This window comes from Pseudomyrmex gracilis, unplaced genomic scaffold (genome assembly GCF_002006095.1).
Source record: "Pseudomyrmex gracilis isolate BER0280 unplaced genomic scaffold, ASM200609v1 scaffold_453, whole genome shotgun sequence".
In the NCBI taxonomy this organism is placed as follows: Eukaryota; Metazoa; Arthropoda; class Insecta; order Hymenoptera; family Formicidae; genus Pseudomyrmex; species Pseudomyrmex gracilis.
In genome coordinates this window covers 65,717-84,338 of record NW_018021037.1, presented here as the reverse complement: position 1 = coordinate 84,338, position 18,622 = coordinate 65,717, and the positions used below count along the sequence as shown (strand labels likewise).

Here is an 18,622-nt window from a genome sequence, read left to right as displayed (position 1 = left end):
ATATGTAATTGCTTAATTGTAAATTACAGCAATTTACTCGTCATCTTGCGCTCTTATCACAAAGTGACAATTATTTAGTTTTTTTCTCGAAAGATATATATATTTTTCCTTTTTTTGTTTTTATTAATTAATTGTAAATATGCCAAACGGTACTTTTTTTCACGCTGTTATTTCAAATACAATTTTCAATATACGTTTGTTGTTATCGTTATTGTTGTATTTGTGCTATCGTTACATCTATTTACACCGCGTTAGCGTAAGTAGATGCTCAGAGAAAAAAACGTCTATAAACTATGAATGTGTTCAGCGATGTTTCATTCAGGATAAAATTCTTCGACATGCGACATTGTAGACCTGCCTACATTCTTTTGTCATCGATTGGACTCTGGCCATATAATAATTCCACCATCAATCATATACAATTCAAGGTATCAGTACTGATATACATATATCTCGTTTATATTTGTTTACAATCATACACGTACAAGTGCTTTATTTAAAAAATTGTTGAGTGGTGTTTATTTAAAATCTAATCAATATATCATTGTAATCAATATATACAATGGCAAGGATCACCCAGTGCATGTGCTTTGCAACTTAAATTAATTATAATACATTTTACACGCGCGCGGTTCATATACTTTTCACACACGGTTTTGTTCTTTTAGACTATATATTTTTTTATGTATATAAAGATGTTTTTGATTGTATATAATTTATTTATAGAAAAGTACACTAACGCAAAGCGTTTCTTTCAAAAGTGATAAATTAATTATTTCGGAATATAATTTTTACTTTTGTCTGGAAGTGCTATCTACTTGTGTTATGATTATACTGTTTGCTATTAAATATTTTACTTTTTTTACAGTTATGCGAAATGTAAGTTCGCACAATAATAGGTTATTTTAATGCGCAATCAAATTATTTAAAGTAACATTTTATATCATATTGGGATATTATATTGTTTATAGTTTATTATACGATATCACAATTCTCTTATAGACCTGTGCACAAATAAATATATAAAATGATTAGCATACTGTCGAGAATTATGCGGAACAACTGAAACATTTGATTAGACAATTTAAGAAATCGATATAATACAGAAACATGCCAACACAGGAAAACTATTTACGATACTTGTTGCAAGTAAGTACGACACACCTACTTTTATACTTCTATTTATTAAAAAATTATTTTTTATGTCGTCGAAAACAAAATTGTTTAAAATTTAGATTTTTAAGGTTTATATTAAGTTTTTTTTTTAGGTTTTGATAAAGTAACTGATTATATTTTTACATTAATGTAATAACTATGCTTGTTTATGAGAGATATTGCGTGTGAGAGTAGTGGATAGTAATATCTATAGTGTAGGCCGTGAATCTGATTCTCTTTACAGTCACAATTTTCTGCTCCATATAATCGACTGTACAAATCAACTACATAAGCGATGGAGTTTCTTGAAAATTTCTAGACGCACGAACGAATACGCAAAGAACGAAAACGCAAAGCTACGCGTTGTTTGGAACGATATATTTTCAAAGAATTGTTTAATTAAAGAACTTACTTAAACAAGTTTTTGTTTTAATTGAATATCCCATAGAAAATGCTAATCTCGAATATGTTGGTGAATCACAATGTCTCTCATTCCGCTTTCGCAATTGTTGCACGATTTACGATAGATATTCCGACTCGGACGTTCTTTCTGTTCGACTTCTATTTGTCGAACGATGCATTATTCTCGTTCACAGTCGGTGACTTTATAGCCGTTCAACTAGCGAGCTGAATTAGAATGTAACATCCACATTCAACCGAGCAGAACTGAGGGGAACGACTGTCAGTGCGATACAACTAAAGCGCCTGCGTCAACCTTCAGAGAGAAAAGTTTTTTTTTACGATAAATTACTTCAATAATATAATTCCCGCACATGTCGCGAAATAACATTTTCCCCTTGCTTGATATATTTTCGCGACAATTTACCGGAACAGTCTTGGTAAGTAAGGCGTATCGATCCGCCAATTATCAGACTTTTTTCTCTCGCTGTCCCTAAAGATAAATTTGTTCGCTGCTATTTGCGACGTGTTATCTCCTCAAAACAACATAATACTAATCGAAGTAAAGTGCGGCAAAATTCGAAACGAAAAATGCGAGAGTCTTTAATAAAATATGAGGACGTGGTGTTGCGCGAGCTTCCTCGACATCTTCCGCGCTGTCGTGTCTCAACCGTCGAACAAAAATGATCTACGAGCGTCATTTCAAGCTCCCGAAAATAATGCTACTCGCAATCGGTTTGTGGCCGCTTAACAAATCGATGTTCGGACTCGTTCAGAGAATATTTTTCGCTCTGATGCTCGCATTTTCTATAGGCTTGCAGGTAACCTTTTGTATCTTGTTTTTGTTTTTTATTTTAATTCCGTTTCCGTACACGTGAAAACAATTTAGCCAAATCAGTCTTCAACATTTTTTTGTTGCGGAAAAAATTCATACGTGTTTTGATAAATAACATTTTGTGAATGTATTAAAATATTAAAATCGACATGTATATACGATTAAAAATGTCAAGTTTCAAGTTTTTCAGAATTCTTTATTACGAAATATTGTTTCTTTTCTCAGTTTGCCAAAATCATAACTTGCAGAAATGATTTTGCCACCGTTTTTCGAATTTTATCGTTTGCCGTGCCCTGTCTAGTGTTCTCATGCAAATATGCGACGTTTGTGTTGAAATCCGATGGTGTAAGTTTATTGATTTCGCTCGGAACATTTTATAAAAATATTTTAAGTGTAACATAAGAAGTCAGTAATTATTATCGAAAATGTGATAGATAAAAAATATAATAATTCAACTGGAATACGATTGGATGATGATAAAGCGCAAAGAGGAAATAAAAATTTTAAAAAAATATGCCAACTTCACAAGTCTGTTTTTCAATATTATAATATGTGAGAAAACGTGTTTTATCACAATTTACGTTAAAGAAACAACATACTTGCTCTTTCGATTTGATCAGTTTTTTTTTGTTTTTTTTTTTTTTTCCAGTAATATTCTACACTTTCATATTCGTGTTCATTACGGTACAAAGTTCGCCGAAAATCCTCGACGCAATCATTCCCTTGAACAAGTCGCGTCCTGTACGTCTGTTGGGCGTAGCCGTGTTGTTCTTCGATCAGGAAAAGTACTTCTATCCGATAATGGTTCACATGATGGTGGCGCTTTCTCTGGAAACAACCACGATACTGGGCACGGAATTGTTTTGCGCGATATGCTTACAGCACGTTAGCGGATTGTTCCAAATCGCCAGGTATAAAAAAAAAAAACATGAGAAAAACAAAAGTTTAGCTGGAATTTTCGCGAAGCACCGTGCCGTTGCGTCTGTTAATTTTACATCGTGGTACTAGTTTTTTTCTTAGCGAGACATTTTCCCGTGATATTTTTCCGCGATGCTTCGCATCGTCTTATTTGTCAATTAAAACTGCACTTCGTTCTCTTGCAGACTTCGCATAGAACACGCGTTTGACTGCGAACTGCGCATTTCCATCTCGGAAAAGAGCAAGATATATCACGCCAACTTAGTCAAAGCGATAGTCATTCAAAACAAGGCCCTCGGGTACGTATGTTAGTGATTTTTGCGATTAATCGCGCGACAAGATTAGAATAAATCAATCGAATTTTTGAACGAAATATTTTGAAACAACAAACGAGCGAAATTGATGATTTTCTAAGAATTCTATTCACGACGGAAAATGTCGTTACAGATTGTGCAATTTGTTCAACGACTGCTTTGAAATGTGTTATTTTTTCTTGCTGATAATGGGCATATGTTCCCTGAGCATCAACCTGCTTCGTGTGAGTACTTCGTGAACCGAGCGGATAATCGTCGATAATGCTGACAATTAACTCGACAAATGACAAAAGTTTGTTTTGTACACGCTCAGTTTTCTCAAGCAGGATACGAAAAGAATTTGGAAGAGTTTTTCTTGGTCGGAATGTTGGTTATCGCTCACTTCGTTTACATGTTTTTTAGCAATCTCGCGTCGCAATTAATAACAAACAGCAGCTTTGACATATATGATGAAATGTGAGTACTCAATTTTTCAATTCAAATATACATTCCGTTTAATTTATCGCTTTTCACAATTTTATTGACAGAAGTCGCAGATACATTTGGTAAATGTTCAGTATAGGGTGAGGATGCTCCGATGAGACTTTGATCTTGACACATGTTGTCAAGAACATGTCCCTGAGTAAACAATGTAAAGGTTTTAGCCTCATTGTTCATTATAAAAAGTTAGAAACAAAACAAATTTCTTTAAGAAATTTTCGTTTTTCGACATCTTAAGATAACTGCTCTTTCTGTTATTTTTTGTTCGTGCTGTAAGCGTGTAGGCAGGGGGATGATCGAAGGCCGCTCCCTCTGTGCCTACACGTTTATAACACGAACATAGTAACGTGAACGTTTCATGTCCGAAATACGATTTATTGAACATTGTTTTCATTCAATTGATACAAAGTAGCCATAATAATTTCAAATAATATTGAAAAAAACATATTAAACAGTCACAGTTGTTTAAATAATAACACAATTTTGTTTAACAAAATAATAGATGCCAATTGTCGTGGTATTCTGTCCCTCTACAATTGCAAAAAACGATCGCTATTATGATGCAACGAAACGCGAAAGGTTATAAATTTCAAATATTGGGTGTGATCGAGGGCTCGCTCGAATTCTTTGCTTCGGTAATAAAAATCTACTAAAACAACATAGAAAAAAAAAAAAAATCCGTTGTTATTACACAAACGGATCTATAATTTCAGATCATGAACGTCTCTTTGTCTTATTTCACGGTTCTTTGGTCGGTGCAACATCCTTAATCAATGTGCACAATACGACGCTTTTCTCCAATCAGCTCTGGCAATCAAACGACGATGTAACCAACAACTTTATTCTGTTCTTTTTAAGATTCACTGTAGTACGTATCCGATGATAAATATACAGTTTTGATCGTCACGAAACAAATTTCTAAATATGAATTTGTCATCGCGCGGCGTCGCTTCGATTCTTCCTCCCCTTCCTCCGGTTCCTCTTAGTCGCAGAAATTAGAAGAATTTCAACAGGTGGCCGTTTTCAATAAATTACGTCGTTTAATATAATTCATTAAATTTCAAACGTACCTTTATTGATTGACGACCAAAGGAGCAACGGACTGTAAACCATCCATCTGCTTGTTAATTAAGGAGAGTGATCAACATTAATTAATTTGCGCGCGAAAATTATACGATAAAATGCAACTGTACAAAAGATATACGATAAAATACAATGATGAAGCAAAACTATATACGTGCGTGTGCATTACATGTAATACGTGTAATACGCGTAAGAAAAAAATGTCGTCTTTAATAATTGACGGGAACGTATTTGTTTCTCGACGAGAACAGAGATGACGATTAAACTGGACGATTTTTCTCGCAACAGACAATTTGCGAGTATCTTGGTTTTTTTTCTGTTTTCTCGCCGGGACAAAGTACGCAATAGAAAACAAAGAGCGCGAAAGTACGTGAGAGAAGAATTCCCACGCAATTTCACGTCGCTTTCGTAACCGCGGTAAAATGCGTACCAACATTCTTTCATCTTTGGATCCGATTTCCACATTTTCTATTTTTTGTCTTATTCACGACGGCGTTATTTACAAGTTTTTTTTTTGTGCGGAAAATGTGGAAAAATACACGGATATTTTAGAATATACGAAGGAACAAAGACGAGGCGGAAATTAGATTGGGCTTCTCCCGGGCACAAAGCAGAATAAATTTTGCACAATCCGGTTTACCTCCTTACTTCGCTGAACGTATACCTCTACCTACCGTCTGCTCCGAAGCACGCATCGTTACGTTCCCACGATTATAATCGTGTAACAAGTCTCCGGTTAATCACGGCACGACCACGTTTAACATGTCAGCGCGCTATTTTGCGCGCGCGTCGTCTCGAAAGAAGCACCGGAACGTTTCGCGCGCCGAACGAGAATGACGGGACGTCGGAAACGACGTTGAAAGCGACTTTGCGATTGCGCGTGCGTCGATCGAACAACAAAGAGCGCAAATACCGTATGACGCGACGACGTGATGAGAAAAAGATAATCGGTCGCACACCTCCGGAAAATAATGACTTCTCTTCTTTTCGTCGTTCCCGCGCGACCCGAAGGCGAACGAATAAAAGCCGCGAGGGAGGATTGTAATTTGCGCGAGTTACTCGGCACAATTTTGCAATTTCGCGCGGTATTAGCGCGATATTTTCGAGCGCGGAAACACTCGGGGATGGCGCAAAATTGCAAAAATAGAATAATAGAAATGCGGAGTGTAGCGCAAAGAAGAAAAATTCGACGCAAACGCGTCGCGATAGTCGTCGCGTCGAGATGAGCGGCTCGATAAACAGTTATTACGCGATAAATCGGATTCTGTTGTTATCTGTCGGCCTGTGGCCGTATCAGAGGACCGGTCTCAGACGCGTTCTGATAACACTTATAACCATAGTGCTCATATCGAGCATAGTGTGTCAGGTACGACAATCTTCCTCAATTTTTATCTGCGACTTATCAATCCGCTTTGCTTCTTCTTCTTTTTTTTTTTTTTTATCGTCGCTCTATTCGGTGCAATAAACTTTGCGAGCGCAAAATCGATTTAGAATTTATCATTTTTATAATTGAATGCATTTTGCGCATCCGAGTAATTAATCTTCCGCGAATCTTTTTTCTTATGTTTAAATAAATATTTATGTTTGTAATCACACGAGAGAGAGGATGCGAAGTAGAGCTGGAAAGAAATGTAACTTTCAGTTCACGACCTTCATCACGACGCAGGTCGACATGGATCTTTTTCTCAAGATCGTAGCGTACAGTATTCCGTGGCTCTCTTTCACAGTAAAATACAATGTTCTTTGCTTGAACATAGAGAAGGTGAGAGAAGTCAAGTCAAACGTTCGTCCGTTTCGGACACACACACACACACACACACACATTATTTTCGTAATCGTCACTAATGAGTGTAGATGCGAAATCTTATGGACCGGGTGCGGTATGACTGGAGCGCGCTGAATGACGCGCGGGAGATCGAAATAATAAAGAGTTATTCGGCCATGGGAAGGTTCATCACACTGCTGTCCATACGTGAGCAACATATTCGGATTAATTTTTTCTTTTTTTTTTTTTTCGCGCGCTGTAAACCGATCCGAATTATGATTCCGTCTCCGTTTCAGTGCTCATCTACATGTCGATGCTCGGATTCTTTCTGCTGCAGCTCGTGTTCAATTTTGTTCTGTACTCGGCAACGGCCGCGAACGAATCTCGACCGCGAGAACTGCCGGCCGTGACCGAGTACTTTGTGGATCAGGAGCGATACTTCGTGCCGATCATGTTGCACATATTCTGCATCGTTCTGTGCGGTCTGACCACGATGCTCGCCACCGAGACGATTTACATGTCCTACGCGCATCACGCGTGCGGACTGTTCCGAATAGCGAGGTAATGCGCGTTTCGAGAAATGAGTGAGATAATTATGTAGATAAAAAAAAACAAACAAACAAACAAACAAACAAACAAACTGTTGTTAACCGATCTTACACGCGCTCTTCGCAGTTGTCGCATTGAACAAGCGTTGCACAAGAGCGTGGCGAAGGGTGTGGTGGCGGCAGCCGAGAGAAACTCCGCTACGTGTCGAGGAATAATCAGCGCGGTCGACATACACAGGAAAGCAATCGAGTTCGTTTTTGTCTTAATTTTGTTTTTTTAAGACAAAATAACGTTTCTTCATTTATTCACGAGTCGCCTCGTCGACGGATTATATTTACAATTTTGTGCTTTTTTCTTATTTCTTTTTACTATTGTATCCTTGATACTCTCTCTATTATTGAAATTTTCTTCTGTTTTTCGATATAAATAATAAATTAAATTATCGATAATAAATGCGCTAAAAAAAGAAAAAAAGAGCGCAAATTATCTTATCTCGTTTATTCAAGGTTCATCGAAATGTCGAAGGCGAATTTCACGATCGCGTACTTTCTGGCGCTGCCGATGACCGTCTTGTCGCTGAGCGTTAATCTATATCGCGTGAGTAATCATTTTGACGTACCACGTTACACTTACCGCCCGCAGCTGACCAGGCCGAGCAATTAAACGCGTTTTCGGCCTCATGTATCGCACAGACGCACATCTACGTGTACATACCATATCCTCTGTTGCAATCGCCATCTGTGCAGCTCTCTCGACTGATAACGACCGACGAGTATCACGAGATAATCCACATCTTTCTCTTCGTCATCGGTCACTTCTGGCACCTTTTCTTCTGCAACTATCTGGGACAGAAGGTGATCGATCATAGCGGCGATGTATTTCACAGAATGTGAGTAATACAACGCGGCGAGATCTCCAAGTTCTCGAACGAGCCGCAAAGAATCTCGTTCAATTCTCTTCAATTCTGTTGAAGTGGAGGAAAAAACGATGTAAAAAAAAAAAGTAGATAAGTATTTAAAAAATTGCTATATTCTTCGCGATTGATGATCGAGAACTTGCGGAGATCTCAATACACGTATTAGAGAAAATTTAAGAATTCGTCTTATATTGGGGACACGGATGGAGGTAAGAGCCTTGTGTTGAAATTCGAGTTCGAGTTTTCTAACGACGTGATTATTTTATGCAGATACAACGTGCGGTGGTACATGGCACCTTTGAAAGTGCAGAAATTATTGCTGCTTGTGATGCAAAGGAGCACGCGGAATTGCACAATCGTGATTGGTGGCTTGTTCATTCCGTCGTTAGAAGGATTCGCCACGGTACGGTCTTCAATAAATATAATACCACACCGGTAATCTCTCAAACATATTCTCTTCTCTCGGATAAATTTCAAAATACAATTGTTTCCAGCTCTCGAGCATGTCTCTCTCCTACTTCATGGTGATTTATTCCGTTAATTTATCGTAAAAACAAATTTTTTGTTGAAAATAGAACGTACATAGAAACTTTTTTATTTGCACAATGTAACTGCGAGCTTATTAGAAGCGCTGAAACATTTTTAACGCAAATATAATCGTAACACAAAAAAAACAAAACTGATCTGATGACTCTCACGTTTTCTCGTTAAAAAATATCGCGAAATATTAACATATCGCGCTCTGCTTTAAAGCGCGCGATGTGACAAGCTGCGAGCTCATAATTTGTTTGTTACATTTTATTTAGAGAATTTGTGTGCAAAGGTGTCGTCAAAATGTTTCAAACTTTGTTTAATTTTTAAACGCAGTCTTTTCTCTGGATAAAGATATAGACTTAGATAAAAATTTTTATACGGATATCGATTTTTTTTTAACATGCGATATCTGTTTTAGCTCACGAGTGTGTCGTAAATTCGCACTTTACGATGATCCTTTCTGTCTAAGATCGTTAATTGTTTTTATTTTTAAAAAAATTCTATTATTTAAAAAACACTTGAAAATACAATACAAAGTTTTACGATACAAAAGTGTAACTCTTTAGCGCTTATTGTAATACAAAGTATGAACACCGTACACACGCACAAAACACAAACTTATTGTATTAACAATAAATCTGATAACTTGTTGACACAAAATAAAAACGTAGTAACTTGTAATGTTACATTACGGTTATTACATATCTCAAGTGTTTTTTTTTTCGTTTGTCGTACTACGAGCTCTTCTGTTAAATATGTCACTGTATGAGCGCGGCTTCCGTAAGTACACAATTTGCTCGCGTGGGATATACTGCAACGCTTCGCGTCTCGAATTGAAATGAACGTGAAAAATGCGCGAAAACGATTGCGCCTGCGTCGATCGAACGCGGCGCAACAGTGACGATTCCAGTGAGAAAAAGATAATTAGTTTCACGCCTCGCAAATGGATAATAACTTTTTTTTTTTCACGCTCTGTTGTGGCGAAAACTCCAGACAGATATGAGATATACTTTTTGTTGCTTTTTATCGTAATTTTCGCGCATTATCGTACACGCGCTATTTTTTACATGTGCAATTGCGAAATTATATATTTTCTAAAATAAAACATGCCGACTCCAAGCGATACCACGCGAACGGAAATACGTCACAAACGCGACGAGATGCTCGCACAGAGATGGGAAGACTCCATGGCGAATAGTTATTACGCAATTAACCGAATCTTACTTCTAAGTGTCGGCTTGTGGCCGTATCAAGGAACCAATTCCAGGCGAATTGTGATAACATTAACAACCGTGGCGCTTGTCTTCGCCATAGTAATTCAGGTGTGAAAGTCACTCTTTTTTTTTCATTTTTTTTTTGTTTTTGTTTTTTTACATCAAGCACTTCTTTCCTGGTCGTTATTCTTCCACTTGTTTAATACTAGTAATTGTAAAGGAGAAATGAGAATGTGTAACGATATAAAAAATATGTAGATATGTGTGTCTTTATATTTTCACTAATCTTTTCAAAGCTAATCTAGCTCGAAAAACAGTTAGATAGCGTTAGCGTGAACGTAAGAATGGCTGGAGGAAAATATCACTTTCAGTTCACGAGTTTCATCACGAACGAGTTTAACGTGGACATTCTTTTGCACGTTCTCGCGTACAGCGTACCATGGATGGGATATACATTGAAATATAGCGTGTTTTGCTTCAACGTAAAGAAGGTGAGCGCGTATATTTCGAAATCGAATATAATCGCGCTCAAAAAAGTATCGATGAACACAGTCGCGTTATTGTTGTGCGTAGATGCGCGACCTCATGGAACGTGTGCGATGCGACTGGAACGAGTTCAGTAACGCTCAGGAAATTGAAATAATAAAAAAATACTCAGCTGTCGGAAAACTCATGACAACAGGCGTAACTTGTAAGCAACACTTCCGAACAACAATTTTTCCGAACTCGTATAAAGACATTCGTTTTGCCGTAGTGTTCATGTACACGAGTATAAGCTGCTTCGTCGTCGTGCAGATAATATCGAATTATTTGTACGATCTCGCAACGACAGCGAACGAATCCCGTATACGACGAATTCCGATCTTGGCCGAGTATTTTGTGGATCAGGAAAAGTATTACTCTTTCATTGTGATGCACCTTTTTCTTCTGGCTCTGAGCGGACTTAGCACGCTGGTGGCCACCGAGACGCTTTTTATGTCGTACATGCAACACGCGTGCGGATTGTTCGAAATAGCCAAGTAAACTTTTGAGAATTAAATTATTTTCATCTAGTCCAGTTTCACTTGTTGCAGTCGCGTCAAAGTTTTCGTTTTTTTTTTTTTTTTTTTACTATTTATCACATCTGCAACAAGCACGAAAGAGCCATTGAGGTTTGCAAGTATTGTCATCGATTTCAGTTACCGCATAAAACAAGCTTTGCACACAAACTCGCTGCAAGATGTCGCTTCTCTTGATGAAAAAACTTCGATAAGTGGGATAATCAGTGCGGTCCATGCGCAGAGGAGAGCATACACGTTCGTAATCAATATAATATTACTTTTCGCGAATTCACTTTGGAATTTCATATCTCTGTGTGTGAAATTTAAGTGACACATCGCTACAACATAAAGAAATTTCTTTATATTTTATACACATTCAAGGTTTGTCGATATGGCGATGACAAGTTTTAAGTGGGCGTACATGATGCTGTTGCCGTTAGGAGTGATGTCGTTGAGCATCAATCTCTATCGCGTGAGTATTTCTCGACTCTTCTTTGATAATGTTTAAATTTTAATTAAGCGTTTATCGAGCGTTTACACGCTGCCGCTACGTACGCGATATATTAAACTCAAAGACTCGAAGTTTATTCGCTCGCAAAATTCAATTGTCTGTATCGCAGTTTTCTTATCTACTAAAGTCCGAAGATTACTACGAGTTAATCATCTGCTCCATGATTATTCTCGGTCATTTCATTTTTATGCTTTTCTGCAACTATATAGGACAGATAGTGATCGACCATAGCGGCAACATGTTTGACAAAGCGTAAGCAATGCGCGTATGTTGTTAAATAAAAATACATCTCTTAGATGGCAAAAAGAAAAAAAAACAAATTTTCACATGCATACGCGTATTTTGTAGATACGAAACACAATGGTACAGAGCGTCGTTGAAGGTGCAGAAACTAATATGTATTGTTATGCAAAGAACGATGCGACAATACGTGCTCATACTTGGTGGTTTGTTCATTCCGTCGTTAGAGGGATTTGCCGGGGTATCATGAGATTTGCAAAAATCATATGATCGTTTATCTATAGATTCAGATTATCTGGAACAAGATTTGTTTGTTTCAGCTTACGAGCATGTCTGTATCGTATTTTATGATGCTTCTTTCTGTCCAGGATCGTTGATTGTTCTTTCGAATATCGAAATATCTTCGTTTAAAAGAACAATTTACGTATGTAAAGCTTTACAATAGAAATGTGTTACTCTCTAGAGAATATTAGTTGCATATTCACTTATCGTAATACAGAAGACAACAAGCAAACAAGTCTGTATTATTAAACTCACTGTGTTCATAAATTAAAAACGTAGAAAATTAATGTCACATTACCGATAATATAATCTTTAATTTTTGTTCATCTTTTGCTGCGCTACGAGCAATTTCCTTTGCTATTTGAATTACGTTGTCACTCTATCGGCTCACTGCTTCATTACACAAGTTGGCAGCCTAGTACTGCCACGTTACGCGTTTCGAATAGAAATGAAGGGACGCGAAAAATGCGCGAAAACGATTGCGCTTGCGTCGATCGAACGCAAGAGGACGAGCGTGCAAATGCACAAATGTGACGATACCGTGGGGAAAAGAAAATTAGTTACACACCGTGCAGGTGCGTAATAGTATATATTTTTTTTTTTTTTCGTGCTTTGTGTTGGTGGTAACGCTAAACAAATGTGAGCTGTAATTTGATACACCGCAATTTTGCGAATTATCGCCGAGCTATTTCGAACGCGTGAAAAGAGTGCGAAATTATAATCTACACAACAAAAACATGCTGCCGGATCTGAGAGATATCCAGTGGAAGGAAACACGTTACAATTACGTCGCGACGCTCGATCAGAAATGGGAAAGTTGCATGGCGCATAGCTACTACACGATTAATCGCATTTTACTCCTAAGTATCGGTCTGTGGCCGTATCAAGGATCCAGTTCCAGACGAATCGTGATTACATTTATGACCGTGGTGCTTTTCTCAAGCATAGTAATTCAGGTGTAAAAGTCACTCTAGTTTTAAATTTGTTCTTTAATTCTCTTTCAACTTTAATACTACTTACAAGAAGTAAATGTAAATAAATAGGAAACAAAATACGAAGTACATTTTTACAGATGTTACTTGTTACAAAGGATAGATAATTTGTTTTTGGCAATAAATTAAAAACAACAACTGTTTATAAAATTTAACGATATATGTATTGAATTTCCATTGTTGTTTATATTTTTAATACTCTCTGCAAAATTATTCGAGTTTGAAACAAGAGTTCACAGTGTTAGCTTGACGGAAGTGAGATCGGAAAATAGAGAAACGTGTCATTTTCAGCTTACAACCTTCGTCACAACCGAGTGCGACGTGGATGTCTTTTTGCATGTTTCTGCGCACTGCATCCCATGGCTAGCGTACACATTGAAATATAACGTGCTTTGCCTCAACGTAAAGAAGGTGAGTGTGCTCGCTCGTCAAGCAGATACTTCCGTCAAGAATGTCAATAATAACAATCGGTATTTGTTGAGCGTAGTTGCGAGATATCATGGAACGTATCCGATCCGACTGGATCGAATTGAATAACGCCCAAGAGATTGAGATAATAAAAAAGTACTCAGCTTTCGGAAAATTCATCACAATAGGCACCGTTTGTAAGCAATAACAGGGATTCTAATTGATTTTCAACTGATTAAAGATACTTATTTTGTGTGTCGTAGTGTTCATGTGTGCATCTTTGTGCGGCTACATCTTATTACACGTTATATTAAATTACATACTCGATTACGTAACAGCAGCCAACGAATCACGTTCACGTCCAATTCCGATCAAGGTTGAGTACTTTGTAGATCAGCAAAAGTATTACGCTTTGATTATGTCTCACATTTTCTTGTTCGTTCTGAGTGGATTTATGACGGTAATAGCCACTGAGACGCTCCTTATGTCGTACGCGCAGCACGCGTGCGGATTATTCGAAATAGCCAAGTAAAATATTAAGAACGAAGTTATTTAAAACTCTCAGGTGCTTGTTGCAGCCATGTTGAAAATTTGTTTCTGCTCATCACATCTGCAACAAGTACCCAAGATCTTTAAAAGATTTCAAGAATTGTGTAGCCATGTATTATAAGTTTCAGCTTTCGCATAGAACAAGCTTTGCAGAAGAGTTCGAAGCAAGACGGTGCGTTTCCTGTCAAAAGAAACTCGATCTGCGGGATAATCAGTGCGGTCAATATACAGAGAAAAGCATTTGCGTTCGTAATCATTATTACTTCTTGTGAATTGTCTGTTAAATATAAAATAGTATTGTCTTATATTTGTCTTACATCACATTTATAGAGAAATAAGACGTTAAATATTTCTTTTTTTATATTTTATCGTTATTCAAGGTTCGTCGAAATGACTGCGGAAAATTTTAAATCGGCGTACATGGTACTATTGCCGTTGGGAGTGACGTCAATGAGCATTAATCTCTATCGTGTGAGTATTTGTTGAGCTCAATTGCTTGATTATCGAAACGTAACGTATACAACCGATGGCACTGTTTATTTCTTTGCGAAAGTGTATTGTTTATCTGTGTGTGACAGTTGTCTTATCTACTAAAGTCCGAGAATTATTATGAATTGGTCGTCAGTCTCGTTTTCGTCCTTGGACACATATGGTATATGATTTTCTGTAACTATATAGGACAGTATATAATCGACCAGGGCAATGAAATGTCTCATAGAATGTAAGAGTTGTGTACACGTTACGGATCAAAATAAATTTCTTAGGCAGCGAAATGTTCTCATATACGCATATCTTGTAGGTACAATACAAAATGGTACACTACGTCGTTGAAAGCGCAGAAACTGTTATGGATTGTAATGCAAAGAACAATGCGACACTGCGTTATTACCATTGGTGGTTTGTTCGCTCCATCGTTCGAAGGGTTTGCCATGGTAACTCGAACTTTAAAAGATCATATACAGTCGTTCGTTTATTGATGAGATTCGTTGATTAAGATTTAAATTTTGTATAAAATAAGGTCTTTGTTTCCAGCTCATGAGCACGTCAGTTTCGTATTTTATGGTACTTCTTTCTATCCAGGATAGCTGAATATTTTTTTCTCACAGCAACAAAATATCACTATTCAAAACAAAACAAAATATTTGAAAAGTTTATGTAATCTTTAGTTTATGTATGTCTTTAAGTCGGAAACATGTAGTTCTTTAAAATACTAGTTTGATTTTTCAAACTCGAATATCGTAATACAAGAGCATCGAAAAACTAACCATAGTTATTCATTAATTTTGGTTTATCACGTTTATGCAGAAAATCGCAGTAATTGACTATTATACCATTTAATTAAATTCTTTAATTTAGTATCCTTCTACAATGTTACGATTTCTTTTGCGGTTATTACATGTATATTTATAATATGAATATATATACATATGTATAAAACACACATATATTATATACCACCCACCTCTGATTCAGTAAACAATTTATTTCCACGGCACTGCGAACTGTGATGCTTCGCATCCCGAATGGAAATGAAGGGACGCAAAAAATGCGCGAAAGCAATTGCGCTTGCGTCGATCGAACGCAAGGGACGAGCGTGAAAATGCACATATGTGACGATACTATGGGGAAAAGATAATTAGTTACACATCGGGCAGATGAGTGAATAGCGTTTTTTTTTTCTGTTTTGTGTTAGTGGTGACGCTAGGCGAGTGTGAGCTATAATTTGACACTTTACTGTAATTTCGCGTATTATTGCCGCGCTATTTCAAATAAAAATGCGACTTTATAATCCACGATAAAACATGCTGCCGGCCGTAAGCGATACCTCGTGGAAAGAAATACGGCACAGTTGTGTCGCGACGCTCGCTCGGAGATGGCAAAGTTGCACGGCGCAAAGTTATTATACAGTTAATCGAATCTTACTTCTAATTATCGGCTTGTGGCCGTATCAAGAATCTACTTCCAGGCAAATTGTGATAACATTTACGACTGTGTTACTTTTCACAAGCGTAATAGTTCAGGTGTACAAGCTACTCTATTTTCCAACTTGTTTTTACATATATATCTTTTACTTCTCTTCCACCTTTATATATTTTATTATCGTACTGTTTATATAATTTACTATTTTATTTATGACAAACTATCACTTTTTAAAAAACTTCAATGACTTGCTTCATTGTCACTTTACATTCTTAATAATCTTTTTGAAGCTATTTGTTAGCTTAAATACAACAGTTCATAGCGTTAGCATAAACTTAAGACTGGAAAACAGAAGAAAATATTGTCACTTTTAGCTTACAACTTTCATCACATCCGAGTACAACGTGGATGTCCTTTTACATGTCCTCGCGTTCACAATCCCATGGCTAGCGTACACATTAAAATATAACGTGCTTTGTTTCAACNTAAAGAAGGTGAGTGCGTTTCTTGTCGAGAAAATGTTTTCATTACAAATGTTGAAGAAAATCGTTATTATTGAGCTAGATGCGAGATCTCATGGAACGTATCCGATGCGACTGGAACGAGTTGAATAACGCGCAAGAGATTGANATAATAAAAAAGTATTCAGCTTTCGGAAGATTCATCACAATAGGCGCAACCTGTAAGCAATATAAGAATTATAATTCTTTTCAATTGATTAAAGATTATTATTTCGTCTATTAGTGTTCATATATGCATGTGTGTGCGGCTGCATCTTCTTACAAGTTCTATCAAATTACATACTCGACGTGGCAGCAGCCAACGAATCCCGTTCATATCACATTCCGATCAGGGCTGAGTACTTTGTAGATCAGCAAAAGTATTACGCTCCGATTATGTCTCACATTTTCTTAGTGGCTCTAAGTGGAGTTACGACAGTAGCGGCTACTGAGACGCTTCATATGTCGTACATACAGCACGCGTGCGGATTATTCGAAATAGCCAAGTAAAATATTGAGAACGAAGTTATTTAAAACCCTCAGGTACTTGTTGCAGCCATGTTGAAAATTCGTTTCTGCTCATCACATCTGCAACAAGTACTTAAAACCTTTAAAGTTTGCAAGAAGTGTGTAGTCACGTATTACAAGTTTCAGCTTTCGCATAGAACAAGCTTTGCAGAAGAGATCAGTGCAAGATGTTGCGTTTCCTGTCAAAAGAAATTCGATCTGCGGGATAATCAGTGCGGTCGAAATACACAGGAAAGCATTTATGTTTGTAATCTTTATTTTTCGTGAACTGTTTTTCGAATATCTTTTATTATTCAAATTGTGTACCAAAGTTGAATGATGAACCAAAGTATTGAATTATTAACAAATTAATTTCTATTTATCGTTTCTTAAGGTTCGTCGAAATGTCGGCATCTAACTTTCACTTAGCATATATGGTGTTGTTACCGTTGGGAGTTATTTCGATGAGTATCAATCTCTATCGTGTGAGTAATTATTGACTTAATCACAGTAATTCGTCGAGCAATGGATTTTTCGGTCATATCATATTGAAACGCAATGTTAAGACGTCGACTCTGTTTATTTTTGTGCACAAATATATTGATCGTTTATGTATGGTTTTATGTATGGCAGTTTTCTGTTCTTCTGAAATCTGACAAATATTACGACTTAATCACCAGTCTTGTTTTCATTCTCGGACACGTATGGTACATGATTTTCTGTAACTATATAGGACAGTATTTAATCGACCAGGGCAATGAAATGTCTCATAGAATGTAAGTTGTGTACACGTTGCGGATCAAAATAAATTTCTTAGGCAGCGAATTGTTCTCATATACGCATATATTGTAGGTACAACACAAATTGGTACACTGCATCGTTGAAAGCGCAAAAACTGTTATGCATTGTAATGCAAAGAACAACGCGACACTGCGTGATTTCCGTTGGTGGTTTGTTCGCACCATCGTTGGAAGGATTCGCCAATGTATCTCAAAATTTCCAAACGAAATCATATCGTCATTCGTTTATTTAGATCGAGGTTTTCTAGAACAAGGTTTTGTTTTTTGTTTCAGCTCATAAGCATGTCAGTTTCGTACTTTATGATGCTTCTTTCTACCCAGGATAGTTGATTGTTTTTTTCAATGAAACAAAATATTATCATGTGAAAAGATATCTTAAGGACAGTAGTATAGATTTACAACAAAAATGTGTAATTCTCAAAATAATAGTGTAGAAAAAAATATTGTAGTACAAAAGCATCGAACGAATAAACAACAAACTTCATTAACTTACATTCTTTTTTAATCATTGTTTCTGTATACATAAAATCTAAAACACCTTAGAAATTCACTATTATGTCAAAGATATTGTAATCTTTGTTTATTTTGTTGATCTCTTGACGTGCTCTACTTTTACTTTTTTTATGTATCACTATATCAGAAGTGCTTTGCTACACCAGTTGTGTAGTACTGCAACGCTCCGCGTCTCGAATAGAAATAAGGGGCAAAAAA

The 18,622-nt window shown here is 36.8% G+C and overlaps 3 protein-coding genes across 3 annotated transcripts in view; all 3 read left to right on the top strand.

Moving 5' to 3' along the window:
* Window positions 1-4,985, top strand: part of LOC109860712 — a 13,159-nt gene extending 8,174 nt beyond the window's left edge. The window contains exons 9-15 of the mRNA XM_020439983.1: window positions 1,107-1,149; window positions 3,039-3,300; window positions 3,493-3,606; window positions 3,755-3,845; window positions 3,935-4,077; window positions 4,604-4,736; window positions 4,815-4,985. Coding sequence (XP_020295572.1) covers window positions 1,107-1,149; window positions 3,039-3,300; window positions 3,493-3,606; window positions 3,755-3,845; window positions 3,935-4,077; window positions 4,604-4,736; window positions 4,815-4,871 — 843 coding nt within the window. The 3' untranslated portion in view covers window positions 4,872-4,985. The remainder of the gene's footprint in view (window positions 1-1,106; window positions 1,150-3,038; window positions 3,301-3,492; window positions 3,607-3,754; window positions 3,846-3,934; window positions 4,078-4,603; window positions 4,737-4,814) is intronic.
* Window positions 4,986-6,406: 1,421 nt separating this feature from the next.
* LOC109860711 lies at window positions 6,407-12,203 on the top strand. The gene is made up of 13 exons (XM_020439982.1): window positions 6,407-6,550; window positions 6,827-6,946; window positions 7,039-7,156; window positions 7,246-7,510; window positions 7,625-7,747; window positions 8,005-8,095; window positions 8,191-8,387; window positions 8,685-8,817; window positions 10,468-10,653; window positions 10,736-11,181; window positions 11,584-11,674; window positions 11,823-11,965; window positions 12,062-12,203. The coding sequence occupies exons 1-13, from the start codon at window positions 6,407-6,409 to the stop codon at window positions 12,201-12,203; spliced, it is 2,199 nt and encodes a 732-aa protein (XP_020295571.1).
* Window positions 12,204-12,972: 769 nt separating this feature from the next.
* Window positions 12,973-15,273, top strand: LOC109860710. The gene is made up of 8 exons (XM_020439981.1): window positions 12,973-13,191; window positions 13,519-13,638; window positions 13,715-13,832; window positions 13,899-14,163; window positions 14,565-14,655; window positions 14,763-14,836; window positions 14,984-15,116; window positions 15,217-15,273. The coding sequence occupies exons 1-8, from the start codon at window positions 12,973-12,975 to the stop codon at window positions 15,271-15,273; spliced, it is 1,077 nt and encodes a 358-aa protein (XP_020295570.1).
* Window positions 15,274-18,622: the final 3,349 nt, after the last annotated feature.

Coding starts and splice junctions, on each gene's coding strand:
- LOC109860711 (XM_020439982.1), top strand. CDS start 6,407: ATGAGCGGCTCGATAAACAGTTATTACGCGATAAATCGGATTCTGTTG. Junction 7,748..8,004: donor ATACACAGGAAAGCAATCGA/GTTCGTTTTTGT, acceptor CGTTTATTCAAG/GTTCATCGAAATGTCGAAGG. Junction 11,966..12,061: donor GGCAACATGTTTGACAAAGC/GTAAGCAATGCG, acceptor CGTATTTTGTAG/ATACGAAACACAATGGTACA.
- LOC109860710 (XM_020439981.1), top strand. CDS start 12,973: ATGCTGCCGGATCTGAGAGATATCCAGTGGAAGGAAACACGTTACAAT. Junction 13,833..13,898: donor CATCACAATAGGCACCGTTT/GTAAGCAATAAC, acceptor TGTGTGTCGTAG/TGTTCATGTGTGCATCTTTG. Junction 14,164..14,564: donor GGATTATTCGAAATAGCCAA/GTAAAATATTAA, acceptor TCGTTATTCAAG/GTTCGTCGAAATGACTGCGG.